This window comes from Erinaceus europaeus, chromosome 8, assembly GCF_950295315.1.
Source record: "Erinaceus europaeus chromosome 8, mEriEur2.1, whole genome shotgun sequence".
Classification (NCBI taxonomy): Eukaryota; Metazoa; Chordata; class Mammalia; order Eulipotyphla; family Erinaceidae; genus Erinaceus; species Erinaceus europaeus.
In genome coordinates, this window is record NC_080169.1 from 86,656,882 (window position 1) to 86,668,957 (window position 12,076).

Sequence of the window (12,076 nt, forward strand, 5' to 3'; positions counted from 1 at the left end):
CACACACACACACACACACACACACACACACACACACACACACACACACACTATTCATAATTAATCTGAAGACTGGCACTAAAATGATGTTACTAAGCCAAAGCAGCCTGAGCTATAAATTGAAATCGAGTTCTACCCCTCACTTCTTTTGCCTTTCTGTGTGACTTTGAGCACCCAAGGACCTGTTTGCTCATTTAACCAGTCAGAGGTTAAGAGGCTCAGACTGACTGGATACTCACAGACCAGGAGATGAGCCAAAACTAGTGAAGGAGGCAAAGAACCCCATTGGGAGTGATGTCTTTCTCTGTCCCACTTACTCAAACAGTCCCATAAATCATCAGGTATGGTTTTATGAGTGAGAGTTAAATCTAGGACTAAATAGTCTATCTGGGTCTAGAAGAAGTCAAAAGGCCATGCTGATAAATTGCTTCCATGGTGAGTTTGAGAGAGGCTCTACATCTTGATATTCCTTAGGTATATGCACTGAGTGTACCATTGGTATATGGGATGAAGCACTGTCCTAACCCACAGATTACATCTTCTATGTAGATGACACAGTGTCCAGAGGGACTATAAAACACTTGACTATCTATACAACGCTAAAAGCAATGGGTGGACTCCTTCAACTCAGTAATGGGAAGGAAGTTGGAGTGCAGGTGGGGATCTTTTAACCCAGCCCATCATATTCTTTAGAACAAATAGTTCTGGCTGGTAAGCAGTGGGAAAATGTGACTATATAACATATTATCAGCTCTAGGAAAGTTTGAGATAAGCTTGGCTTAAGTGACATATTAGGTCAACATGAAGTCTACAAAATGAGCTCCAAAGTAGTCCATACCTTCCTGCCAGCTCTGTTGTTGTGGAGATTCATCAGGGCCCTGGCATCCTTTCCTTTTCTTTCCTTGGCGTCCACAAAAGCTCGAGCAAACTTGATCCCATAATCAATGTTATCACTGCAGCCACCCCAATCAAAAGTGCCCTTGCTGTCCTTGGCGGTTCCCTTCTTCTTTGGATCACAGGAACAGGATTTTAGTTCTCCTTGACTACAGGCCCTGGTGATGGCAAATACAACTCCAGCTGAGGAGATGGCATAAACAAAGGCAGATTCCCGACTACCTGAAACAAAAATGCTTTTCTTAAACAAAAAAAGTCAACAATTGCTAATTCTGAATAACTTTCACACTATGGCCATTTAACAGTTGCTCTGCCTCTAACACTTCATCACCACTACATCAAGAGGTACTGGTATTCTGGAAGGAAATTTTACTAAAGTCAAGGCCAATTTAAAATAAGAATATCATTATCTTTAATAAGAATAGTCTTTAACAAGACTATCATTGTTAAAATTAATAATCTCCATCTAATATAAGTTAACTGTCAAATCAGATAATTATATGATGGCTATCCATAAAGTAAATAAGAAAATAAACAAAAATGCAATAAGAACCTGTTTTAATCAGCCTCGGGTTTCATGTTAGTTTTGTGCACATACGTGCTTTCACTTGGGATTCTACATGCTCAGAAGTGAGGAGGGTAATGTCTCTAGGCCTTCCTTTCCTCATCTGTAACATCTGGGTATACACTTGTATCATTTCCTAAGATATATTGGTATCCAACTTTACCATGAAAAAGAAGCTTCAAACCTCAGGTATTACTGAGGATATTCATGTGTTTGAATGTTAAGAATGAAATACTGAATTCAAGGAGTTGTAAGGGCTGAGGTGGGAAGATACTTCAGGCAGTAACCAAGCTAAACATTAACACTGGAGAACTTTGGCTTGACATCAACTTTCACAAGTAACTGAGAGATTGTTGAAGGCAATATGCAATATCCTTGAGTTACACACTATGTCTTATTACTAAGGTGAATTTACTTTCTTCTAGAACACCTGCACTAATCACTGGCATGGGTAAAAGACAGTGAAAAGCTTTTCTATGGTTTTTGGGGAAGGAAACAAATTTACCGCCTATAATTAGACTTGGGCAAGAACTCTTTGGGGTGCTTTCTTAGAATTGTTCTTTATTAGAGCTCAGGCTACTTTCATTTACGGGCTGAAAGGTACATATTTCAGTGCAATAACTACATTAAATTATTTTAATAATCTGTAGTAACTCATAACATGGTGTTGTGGTATAGTGACAGATATAAGGCTCTTGAGGGTCTGTGTGCACCTCATTTTTCAACTGGAGCTGTATTTCATTGTTATTAGCATTACTTTTTATTAATGGTTGCTGTAGAAAATATATTAACAATCAAAATAGAACCTGAACAACCTAATACCGATGCATAGCAGAAAGCAGAGAGTCACTCGGTGATTCAATATGTCAAGACAAGAGTGACTTTTTGAACCACACGGCTGGAAGAACAAACCACCTTTTCGCATCGAAGCCTAGCTTGTTTCCTTTTGTCATTCAGTGCTAAAATTTATTATATGTCCCTTGCAATATTTGCTCTGCTAGTCTCATTATTAGAAACTAGGAAAACATATCTTCACCATAGTAAATGGCACTTACCTCAGCCTAAAGGAGAAAAAAAAAAAAAAAAAAAGACCAAACCTCTAACCATCAAAAAAGGAATTAATCATGCCTGTAGTTAGGTCAAATCAGTTTTATGAATATTTGCCACAGGTTGCACCGCAGAGAGAAATGTGACAATCTGGAAACTATGTTAAAGACTTTCATAAAGATCACAGACTTTCTATGTGGAATTGAGCTATTTTGTAATAGAGGTGATTACTGGATGCTAAAGTGATATAATCTCAGGTAGCAGCTTTTGCACAATAATATTTTATTATATGCATTTTAAAATTTAGAGAATTACCTTGTCTAAAGTTATCTCATTTATTGGCTATAAATTGCTTTTGGACTTGGTATTTACTGCCTACATCCACTGACTACATAAATTCATAGGGAAAAACATCCCAAATGCTTAATATATTTAGTTTATTATAATGAATATTAATATGATTATTGCTATTATTAGCTACAGCAACACTAGAGAGGCTCTATGATGATTTCACTGATCCAGGTCTATTTTTATTTCAGTTGTTGTATTTCAGTGACATATAAAGAAACAGGTAGAAAAGAGAAGTGAAATATAGTGAGAGAGAGAGAGAGAAACCACAGCATAGTTTACCATTTATAGATCTTTCCCCCAGTACTGTGGTGCTCTCATGTGGTGCCAGAACTCCAACCTAGAACTTCATGCACAGTAAAATCCATGACCTACTGGTTCTTTTTTTTCCATAACAATTTTTTTTTAATATTTGAAGTGGATCAGATGGTGGCTCACCAGGTAGTATGCATACATTACTATGAAGAATGAGTTCAGTCACCACCTGCACAGGGAAAAAGCTTCTTGAGTGGTGAATCAGTGCTTCAGGGAGATCCCCCCACCCCCCTTTCTCTCTCATCTGTCAAAAAGAAAGGGGGTGGGAGAGGACAATGACTTATGGGAAGCACCAACCCCCAGCAATGATTCTGATGAGAAATGTGTATAGAAATGTTATGAGGTATCTTATTAGGGGAAAAAACATGGAAGATGCGAATGATAGAATGTTAGCGACCAGACACCATTTTGAACAGGCAGCAGAAGAAATTCTTTAGGTAAAGAATTCCTACTGGTATAACTTGCAAACAATTATACTGATTTATTGATTATAAGAGAAAAATCATTTAAAACCTGCTACATTTCAGAAATAATTTTCAAAGTAGAAAACTCACCTTTCTAAATACTTGTCACTTATTATTCCAACACAGTACTAGATAACTAGATAGATGTTTACTTAAAGTAAAGATATGGCTTTATTTTTAAACTAAATAAACTAACTTTATTTTACCTCCAGATGTTTTGGTATTGTGTAGATCTGGACTTAAGATGTTTTTAGTTAAGTGTCTTAGATGAATCACTAAAATGTTATGTGTGAAAAAGTAGCAAATTTCAAGAGTTGGCTTTGTAACAAAACAAATTTTGATTTTGGGCCTCTTCTTAGCAAAACTGATTCTTTTAAATAACCATCACAAAAAGAAACAAAAACCCTAATCCAAATGGTAATGTTTGTACTTTCTGATGTGTTACTATTAAAGTTTCTAATTTGAGGATTGACATAGGTCAGGAAACATTTAATTTATATTAGGAATGAGAGATTGTTATACAGGTGGTCAAAAAAAAAACAAACCTGGAAATTAGGCATAGGAAAAGGTTGATTTCTCTTTTAAAATGACTGATTTTTTTTTTCCTTAAAAAGGATGAGACCTAAGCACAGTGCCCCCTCCCCCATTTTTTAAGGCTTATTCTAGAATTCTTGGTTTTGTTCTTATAGTAATATTTTTTAATTTGGTTCTGTCTTTGAGTTCTTGTGACCAATAACAATCTTTTAAATGAACTATTTACAAATAGTCCTAACAGTTTTTTGTCTTACTTTAGGTCTCCAAAGTAATGTAAGCAACTTGTCTCCATTTCTTTGTCACTGTATGATATGCTATCAACTTTTATGCTCTCCTATAAAGGGTGTTGCCTCTTGCCTTTTTTACTCATCTATAAGAATATGTAGGTTTCCCAAGGAGAATTCTTCACAACTCTAGATGTGAATTTCCCTCCAAGCAATTAATTGTAAAAATCTTTGGATAGCTTCATTGGAATTTCATGATTATTTCCAGGATAAGTTACTTTAGGCCAAAATTCAGCCCTCCCAGAACCAACACAAAATCATCACTGACAGTCATAGGAGTTTACATAAAAGTTCAGGAAGAAATCTGGCTTTCTGTGAAGAATGGAAAGAAATTGTGTAGCATGAGTGTTTTAAGATCTGAGTACTTTGGCAAAGCATTCAGCTTCATCTGTAAGAAATCTGAAGTAAGTACAACAAGCTAGAATCTCTTATTTACCTGAGGCCTTAGACTAAGCCAAACTAGTTCAACTTCCTCTAGTTCTAACTCTTTTTTCAAAGACATTCTACAGTTATGAAGAAACAAACATTGCCAAGATTAAGCTAAAGTATTTTATGAATGAGTTCTTAGCTTTGGCAGGTATATTATCTTTAGCATCAGTGTTCAAAATTATTCTCATTAGTTGTGATCTAAACAAGTATTTTTTCAATATGGAGATATCTGAGTGGATTTTCACAGACATAAAAACTAGAGATGACTGTTATATAAACAAGATATATATTTAACTTTTGTGGCCATTGGAAAACAGTTGTGAACATTTTGTAAAGGGGAAATTCTGATATGTATTAAATATAAGAGCCTGTACACACTCTAAATATTACTTGTATTGGTTATTTGTAAACCCTCTTTGATAAGGCCCAGAGTATTAATTAATTCACTGGTGAGCTAATCTAGATGAAGTCTTAAAATTCCATGCAGCTGAAATTTACTATTAACCTTCAAAATTTTGCGATGTCATATTGAAACTCCAAAAGGAATGTAGAAGAGTATAGTTCTTAAACTAGAGAATAAAATTGCAGAATACTGCAGTAAATTAACTTTAGGGATACACTAAGAGTGAGAGTACTACGCCCTTGGGGGATTTTAGAGACATTCAGTTATGCATTTGGCCTCATAAAACCCTAGTGCTGTGATGATTACATGATAGGAACACCCTCTGTTAAGCATTACCAAGTGCACAGCCTGGATGATTTTCTTAGGAATGGGGGTGAGTGGGCAAAAACAAGTGTAAAGTTTCCTATTTCTGGGATTCATTGATAAACTGTTGTGCTGTCAGTCAAATTTTCCCAATAATAACGAATCCATACTATTTCTTGGAAAGAATGCTAAGTTACTTATGCTAATACTACCAGGCTAGGGGACATTAAATAATAAATTATTTTTAAATAATAATGTTAAAAACAATAAATATGTTTTTTAATTTTTTCTGATTATATGTGAATTAGGTGAGCTACTTTCCATATTCAGAACTTTGAATAGGTTTGTTATGTAATTAGATAAAGTTAAATGATCTTTCTTGGTGTGTATAAATATACTTGTACATGATTATAGATATATGCATATATGTCTTTGATTCTCCATACTATCCTCCAAAAGTATCCTTCTGTTTATAATGTGCTTGAAAAATATAGGTGTCTGCTACAAGTTCATCCATTTATTCATTCAACCATGAATGAATGGTATGTGAAAGATATGAAGCCCCAAGGGAAATGGAAAGAAGATAATCTATTTCCTATCATAATGAATTCAGGGGGGGTGGGTTGTAGCACGCCAGTTTAAGATCACATAGTACAAAGTGTAAGGGCCCACATAAGGATTCTGGTTTGAGCCCCTGGCAGCCCACCTGTGGGGGGTGGCGTTACTTCACAAGTGGTGAAACACGTCTGCAGGTGTCTATCTTTCTCTGTCCCTATCTTCCCCTTTCCTCATAATATCTCTCTGTCCTATTTCCCCCCCCCCCCCAGAAATAGAAAAAATGGCCACAGAAGCAGTAGATTAGATTCACAGTGCAGGCACCAAGCCACAGTGATAATCCTGGAGGAAAAAAAAAAATTCAGTGACTACTGTGGGGGAAAAAAAAAAGCTGATTTTAGATATTTGGACCCAAGAATTAGTAGCTGAATGGAAGGTCAAAGGTGGTGGCAGAGATTCGTTTCTTTCCCTTAGTGACACCTACATGGTGTTTTGTAATAATGACCACACAAGACTGGAGCATTCCATCTCACTTTTCTGCAAGAAGTATTAAAGATAATTATCCAAAGTTTTCTGTGGCTAATTCTTCCATTTTCCTAAAGATATACTGAACCTTGAAGGGCAGGCATTAGTGTGACATGTCACCAGCTAAAAGAGCAAAAAAAAAAAAAAAAAAGTAAAGAAAAAACTAGACTGGGCATTACCTAACAATCTGTGACCAGTTGTTTGATTTCTCCAGTGGCCATCTGTAAAATAAAGAGTCACACCATCCAACAAAACAAGTTTCTGACTGATTAAAAAGTCTCGAAGGCTTCAAAGACAAGCGTATGAAGCGTATGAAGCCTGTGTATCTGCATGAGGGCAGCAGACTTACTTCGGAGCAGAACCTTGCCAAAGAGACTGTGATCCCTGTCCAGGGTGTTGCAGTTCCAGCGATGTTGGCGGAATTGGTGCTGACACTCAGCTGTCCACTCAGCCACGCCCAGGCCAATGGCACGCATCACATCTGGGTGTCGGTGGCACAGCTGCCGCTGGCGGCTCACTAGGCCTGGCACATTGTCACACATCACCCTGGAGGAGCCTCCTGTAGCTCTCATGTACCTGGGGAGAATCACACAGGTAAGAAAGAGCACAGAGGTAAGAGCACTCTGAACAAGGAGACTTAGCACTTCCCTGGGAGACTGAAAAGGTCAAAGCACTTTTCAGATATGAATTCTGTCTCCTTTCTGTAAAAGGAGAAAGCAAAGGGTATTTGATTTTAGTTCAGTGGTGAAGTGGCAAGGCAGGTATGGTGAATGATCTGCTTGAAGCCGCCCCTAAATGAAGTGTTTCTCTTGGACATGAAGCCAGGGAAAACCAGATGAGGTTCTGTGTAGAGAGGGAGACCCAAGGTGTGCAATCAGTGTGCAGAATGTGGAGAGAAAGGAAAATGTGTCCAGGGAGGAAGGAAGAACAGTTCTAAAAAGAACTGTTTTTGCATGAAGGTTCTGACCCTAATGACATAATGTATTTGGACCTGGCTTTGGGGGAAGCTGACTTTTAGAAGCACTTTGCTTCCATTTATTTGACTAAATGTTTAGGTGTCATAAGAAACTGTATCTGTCTAATCAACGCCTACTGGTATCTGATGGTACTTTCTTTTCACAGACATGCCCTTCTTCCCCTACTAAGGGATTCTTTAAATACTTCCATTTTCCAGTGCATTTGGGATTTTATAGAAAGTCTTTGAGGGAAAAATACATTGTTATTAAGGACACTAAATGTTTGGAAGCATCAAACAGTGTTATAGTTCCATAAAGTATGTTTGAAAAGAAACTTTAACAAAACAAAAAAAATTACATCATCATCTCTGCCCAGATGTTCTCTATTAGTCATGAAATGTTTAGAAAGGTACCTTTTACATAGCCCAAGATGCCATAGGTGTCTTTTGAAGTGATCAAACAAGGAGAATGTCTTTTTCTTGTATTTTCATTATTTTGCATGATCATAACATTGTTACAGCTGTGACTCCCCCCAAAATATACCTAAGTGACAGCTGAGAGACAATGTGACAAAAAGCTTGAGCAATAAATAATCTTTATACTCTCATGGAAACAGAAGTAGTCATTTTATTGAAAAAAAATGGTCTCTCTGATAAATCAATCTTTGATCCTGCATCAGCAGTGTCAAGACTAAATGCCTTCTTGTTCAAAGTGGCATAGGAAGGAACTGAATCTTCTTCCCACCAGTGGTCTGCCTTGCTCCTTTGAGGAACTTTGTCTTCCTAAAGTTCTCTCCTCTGGTCCTTCTAGGTGAGCATCCAGATTCTTTAAATAACAGCCCTTGATAACAGGTCTTTTTTAGTCACTAAGTTAATTGTCTTTGAAAGCGTGCAGATGCGAGGACATCACACTCTCTAGTGCATCTTTTTCCAAGATGAGAAGGTTGGGAGAAGAGTTGTTGTGGGGTGGGGAGTCACCCTCTGGAACTTGTATGGATGCTAAAAATCTGCCTTCACCATGCTAAATAAGTACATCTTAGATGAACATACAAAACATAGCAGCAAAGTTTCTCTTTGGGCATAACTGGGTTTTGCACAGGGCAGCATATAGGAACCCTTGGGGGCTCTGCAGTCTCTACCTGGTGGCAGCAAAAGTTCTTCTGCTCTACTGGGGTGAAGCATTAGGAATGTGGAAGGACAGGAAATAATGTAAAATCACATGCTCTGGGTTCTATAGCTCCTGACTGCCCCTTAGTTTATCTTGTGCATTTCGGAGGGAGGGGGGATGGAGAAAAGGTTATAGCTTTCAAGGTGTGTACACACACACACACACACACACACACCACACGCCTGTGCTTAAGTGCTCGTTAGCATGTCTCAATAGGATAAGAAACTGATTTTGCTGTCTCTCAGCAGGACCCCCCCCCAAAGAAAAAAATCTAAGCTCTCATGTGAGGATGTGGAGTGGGTTTTAAATATCGACCATACATCTATTACTTATCTATCATCTATGTGAGTTGTCAAAGCAGTAATGTAAAAGGCAAGGGGGCTCAAGGTGGGACAGTAGGTGAGGGCAGCAGCGGTAGGTGAGGGCAGCAGCCTGATGAGCCTCAGCGGCTGCCGGGAAAATCTCCGTGGCCAGGAAGGTCCCCACTCCCATCTCCACAGTCCTCCTCCCCGCGCCCCTGAGCGCGTGGACTTACCACCATGAAGAGCTGACCTCGGGGGTGAGCACCCAGGTCAAGAGCAGAGGGAGCCACAGCCAGGTTCCACCGAAAGCGACGTTCATATTAACCCACCTCGCGTCCGCATCAGGTCAGACTCCGTGTGCGGGCGCCATGCGTGCCCGGAGCAGAAGCGCTCAGCGCCTGGAGCGCCTCGTCACGGCCGCCTGCGCCTCGCCGCGCCCCCGCCCCCCCTTCGCGTCTGCAGCGAGGGGCGAGACTCGCTGATAAAGTTTCCAGCGCCCGGCGGCGTGAGCGCTACAGGCCAGCGAGGGCCGCCTGGCCCACAGCCCAGGTCCCCAGGCGCCCCGGGCGCGCGGCAGCCCCAGAGCTCTGCGCGCCTCCCGCGCTGCCGTGCGCTCCGCTCCCCCCCCCCCCCACCTCCCGGGCGCAGCCGAGAGAGGGTGCGCTGCGCCGCGCGGTGGCGGCGGCTGGGGGTGGTGGGAGACACGAGGTTTCACAGCGGGGTGGATGGAATGATAGCAAGGGATGCCTGGGGGTGAGGCGAGGCGGGGAAGGAGGGGCGCAACCGCGTGGCCTCGGGCACCTGGGGAGGCCGGCACCTTTCGGGAAGCTAGTGAGCCGGGAGCATCAGCGGCGGCTTCGCGCTGGAAGGCGCCTTCCGGAGAGGCGAGCCGAGGCTGCCCGCCCGCGGGGTGCAGTCCCTGAGCGCGCGCCGTGGGGATGCGGGTGGGGGTGCGGAGCAGCCAGGAAGAGGGGGTGAGGAGGTGACCGTGTGCGGGATGCCAGAATCCGGAACGGATTCCCAACTCAGGGCTCCGCTCCCCTCCCTCCCGCTGCGAGGAGGCGCGGAGAGCGCTGGTGAATTGGGAGCCAGGGGATCTCGGCCGGGCAGGATGGGGAGGGTGGGGCCAGGCCGCAGGAGCTGAAGACCTGTGGCGGCGACTCCTGGGAGGGGACTGTGAGGGTGTGTCTCCCAAGGTCCCGGAGCTCAGCCTTTGAGCTAGTCGGAGGGCAAGGGTGCCTTGGTCACACACACAGAGAGACTGAGACTCGGGCCCGCGGGTGGAGCGTCTTGAGCAGCAACTGGCTTATAGCCCCGCCGTTTATCACCGGAAAGGAAGGAAGACCAGGGACTCGGCTGTGGCCGTGAACTGTTCCACTGCTCCCTTCCCGGGGCGGAGGGACCCGCCGCCTGCCTGCAGCGCGGGCCTGAGGGAAATGCGGAATGTGTGCGGGGTGGGCGCTGCATTGTTCGCAGGGGCGTGGAGGGCTGGCCGTCCAGATAGCGAGCCCCCCCCCCAGTACCTCCCCCCCCACCGCGACCCTGGACGGCTGGAGCATCAGCCCTGGGCGGGCGTGAAAGCGCAACGAGAAGCTGGACAGGGAGAGCTCCTAAAGGCCAAAAAACCTGAAAGATGCTGTCATCGCCACCCCCTCCTCCCCACTGGTCCCTGGCAGGTCCGGCCTCTCCCAGGCTGACCCAGATACATCCCCGTTTGGGTCCGGAAAGGGAGGAGAGGGAAACAAGCACCGCGCCACCCACGACTCGGGAAGAGCAGGGCTCTGCGCCAGGGCCGCTGCATATCGCTGGGCCACGACCCAGGGGAAGTTCTGGTCGCTCTGTACCGGCCAGGGAGGATCAGTGAGGGGCTGGGGCTTGAGGGGTGGGAAGGATGCGTTTTTCTTTTCTTTTTCATTTTTCTTTTTGCCTTCAGTGTGCACAACCTTGGGAGGAAGGTTGTCGAAGTGATAGGCACCAAGGAGAAACACATATCTTACCGCTGTGTTTATGCTCACAAAGTCTTTCTGGGATATAGGATAATAAAATTCATTTTTGCCCCCTCCTTTGTCCAGCCTCTTACAGTAAAGCCAGACACGTGGGACACATGTCAAAAAGGTAGGTGGCCCAGAGGAACCATAAGTAGCCAACATTTCACTTCTACCAGCGAATAAAAAGAGATGTGTGACTGTGTAGTATGTAGGGAAAGGTAGGCAGATAGCTGTTTCCTCTCTCTTGGACAGTGAGACCTGGAAGTACCTAAAAGTCCTTGTGTGTCAAAGTTCCATTCATCCAGCACATCGTGTCCTCGCAGATAAAGGGGGTGAGAAACACATGGAGTGTGACCGTTAGCTTAGAGGCCCGTCTCCGCCCAGGGAATTATGGAGTGACCAGGAGATCTGCCCTTCACTTGGTGAGGCCAATGGAATGACCTAAAGCTGAAACAGACCTCCTGGAAAAAGAACGAATCATCCCCCAAACTAATTAAATTCATTCCAAAGGGCTTCATCCTGGGGCAGGAGGAGATGTGATACATGACTTGCAGAGAAGAAGTCAGGGTTGGTGAAAGGCAGAGGACTGAAAAAGTTCAAGGGAAGTTGAATCCAAATCTGGGGGGGAAAGGTTCCACCCAACCACCCCTTCCTGACCCGGTGTTAAGGCAGTCTGGAACAGATGACATGTCTCTTCCAGAACTGTGATTCCATTTCCCTCGCATCCCCCACACCCAATTCACTTAAGACCCATTTCTTAGCCCTGTACAGCTTCTCCTCCTGCCTAGCAGGTCTGCTTTTTCCTTTTTCCTTATCTATATGGATTCTCTTGATGGAACCTCTTTTTAAAGAGTTTTCTCTACTAGAGGAAGGTAGAAAATGCCTGAGGAAATTAGGAGAGAACCCACAAATCTCACTTTTCTTGCAACAAAAACCACCATCCTAAAAATAAATAAATAAATAAATAATGAGATGAACTGCATAGACTTCAGGCTTG

The 12,076-nt window shown here is 42.9% G+C and overlaps 1 protein-coding gene across 1 annotated transcript in view; it reads right to left on the bottom strand.

Annotated features, from left to right (window-relative positions):
* WNT2 (Wnt family member 2) overlaps positions 1 to 9,706 on the bottom strand; it is a 55,941-nt gene extending 46,235 nt beyond the window's left edge. Inside the window, exons 1-3 of the mRNA XM_007525444.3 lie at positions 9,325 to 9,706; positions 7,016 to 7,242; positions 839 to 1,116 (exon numbers count right to left, since the gene is read on the bottom strand). Of these exons, the coding sequence (XP_007525506.1) occupies positions 839 to 1,116; positions 7,016 to 7,242; positions 9,325 to 9,410 (591 nt within the window). The 5' untranslated portion in view covers positions 9,411 to 9,706. The remainder of the gene's footprint in view (positions 1 to 838; positions 1,117 to 7,015; positions 7,243 to 9,324) is intronic.
* Between the last annotated feature and the right edge of the window lie 2,370 nt (positions 9,707 to 12,076).